The 1,718-nt window shown below is 31.9% G+C and overlaps 1 protein-coding gene across 1 annotated transcript; it reads right to left on the bottom strand.

Moving 5' to 3' along the window:
* Positions 1 to 494: 494 nt before the first annotated feature.
* Positions 495 to 1,307, bottom strand: LOC137390572 (uncharacterized). The gene has a single exon (XM_068076901.1). It carries the CDS (start codon positions 1,305 to 1,307, stop codon positions 495 to 497), a length of 813 nt encoding a protein of 270 aa, XP_067933002.1.
* Positions 1,308 to 1,718: the final 411 nt, after the last annotated feature.

The following is a 1,718-nucleotide window of genomic DNA, read 5'->3' as shown; positions in this document are numbered from 1 at the left end:
AAGATAACTGTTTTAATACACATCCCAACTATATAATATATCTGTTACAATACACATCCCAACTATATAATATATCTGTTACAATGCACATCCCAACTATATAAGACATCTGTTACAATACACATATCAACTATATAAGACATCTGTTACAATACACATCCCAACTATATAAGATTGAAACCAACTAACAAAGCTTTAACTAACTTCTCAAATGTTGAAGAATTAACACGGAATTATTGTGTATTCTCTCTGTTCACGTCGTATTGGAGAATAATTTATAAAATCTTTATATGTTAGCAAACATATAAAGATATAACATATAAACATATAACATATATCTATTGTTAGCAAACAAGCTCTTTAAGTTGTCATCTCTGTCTTCACAGACAGCTCAGGTAATTAACATCATTTTAAATTAGATGCCATGAATAGAAGGATAATTTTTGATCTCTGTGCCAGGAGTTTTATCAATGAAACCAATATTATACCCGTTACTACGTATATAGATTATGCCTGTTATCACATGGATTACACCTGTTACCATATGGGTTATACCTGTTACCATATGAATTATACCGGTTACCGTATGGATCATACCTGTTACCATATGGATTATACCTGTTACCGTACGGATTATACCTGTTACCGTATGAATTATACCTGTTACTGTATGGATTATACCTGTTACCGTATGGATTATACCTGTTACCGTATGGATTATATTTATTACCGTATGGATTATACCTGTCACCGTATGGATTATACCTGTTACCGAATGGATTATACTTGTTACCGTATGGGTTATACCTGTTACCATATGGATTATACCTGTTACCGTATGGATTATACCTGTTACCGTATGGATTATACCTGTTACTGAATGGATTATACTTGTTACCGTATGGGTTATACCTGTTACCATATGGATTATACCTGTTACCGTATGGGTTATACCTGTTACCGTATGGATTATACCTGTTACCATATGAATTATACCTGTTATCGTATGGATTATGCCTGTTACCGTATGGATTATACCTGTTACCGTATGGATTATACTTATTACCGTATGGATTATACCTGTCACCGTATGGATTATACCTGTTACCGTATGGATTATACCTGTTATCGTATGGATTATACCTGTTACCGTATGGATTATACCTGTTACCGTATGGATTATACTTGTTACCATATGGATTATACCTGTTACCGTATGGATTATACCTGTTACCATAGGAATTATACCTGTTATCATTTGGATTACTGCACAATTTCTTGGATTTGCATGAATAATCATGTAACATTTCGTCGCAATTTCTTCAATTACACTGCTACATTTAAATGACAAGTTGTTTATTAAGCTGAGGTGAAAATCAATAAATTTTAAGCTATTTATTAATTAGAATGAGAAAACAAGTAATAATGTTCTAATATAATGAGACTTATAGATAGTAGTAATTGGTAACCGCCAACTATAGTAATTCAACAATTTTCGTTTTTCTAAAATGTACTGAAAGAAAATAAATTCTGTTCTTTAATGGTTTTAAATGTTAGCATGTTCGAATAACAATAATTTATTTGCATCAAAGCTCTCACATTGTCGTCGTGATACACTTTCTATAAATTTGCATACCACTTGACTCATTGGTATGTGCAAACAAATATTCCAAGTGATGTGAGTCATTTATGTAATTGATTTTGTCTTAACAATCCCA

This window comes from Watersipora subatra, chromosome 3 (assembly GCF_963576615.1).
Source record: "Watersipora subatra chromosome 3, tzWatSuba1.1, whole genome shotgun sequence".
NCBI lineage: Eukaryota > Metazoa > Bryozoa > Gymnolaemata > Cheilostomatida > Watersiporidae > Watersipora > Watersipora subatra.
The sequence above is the reverse complement of the archived record's forward strand: the minus strand, read 5'-3'. Positions and strand labels throughout refer to the sequence as shown.

What these genes read in the sequence shown, in the direction of transcription:
- LOC137390572 (XM_068076901.1), bottom strand. Translation starts at nt 1,307, where the DNA reads ATGTTACATGATTATTCATGCAAATCCAAGAAATTGTGCAGTAATCCA.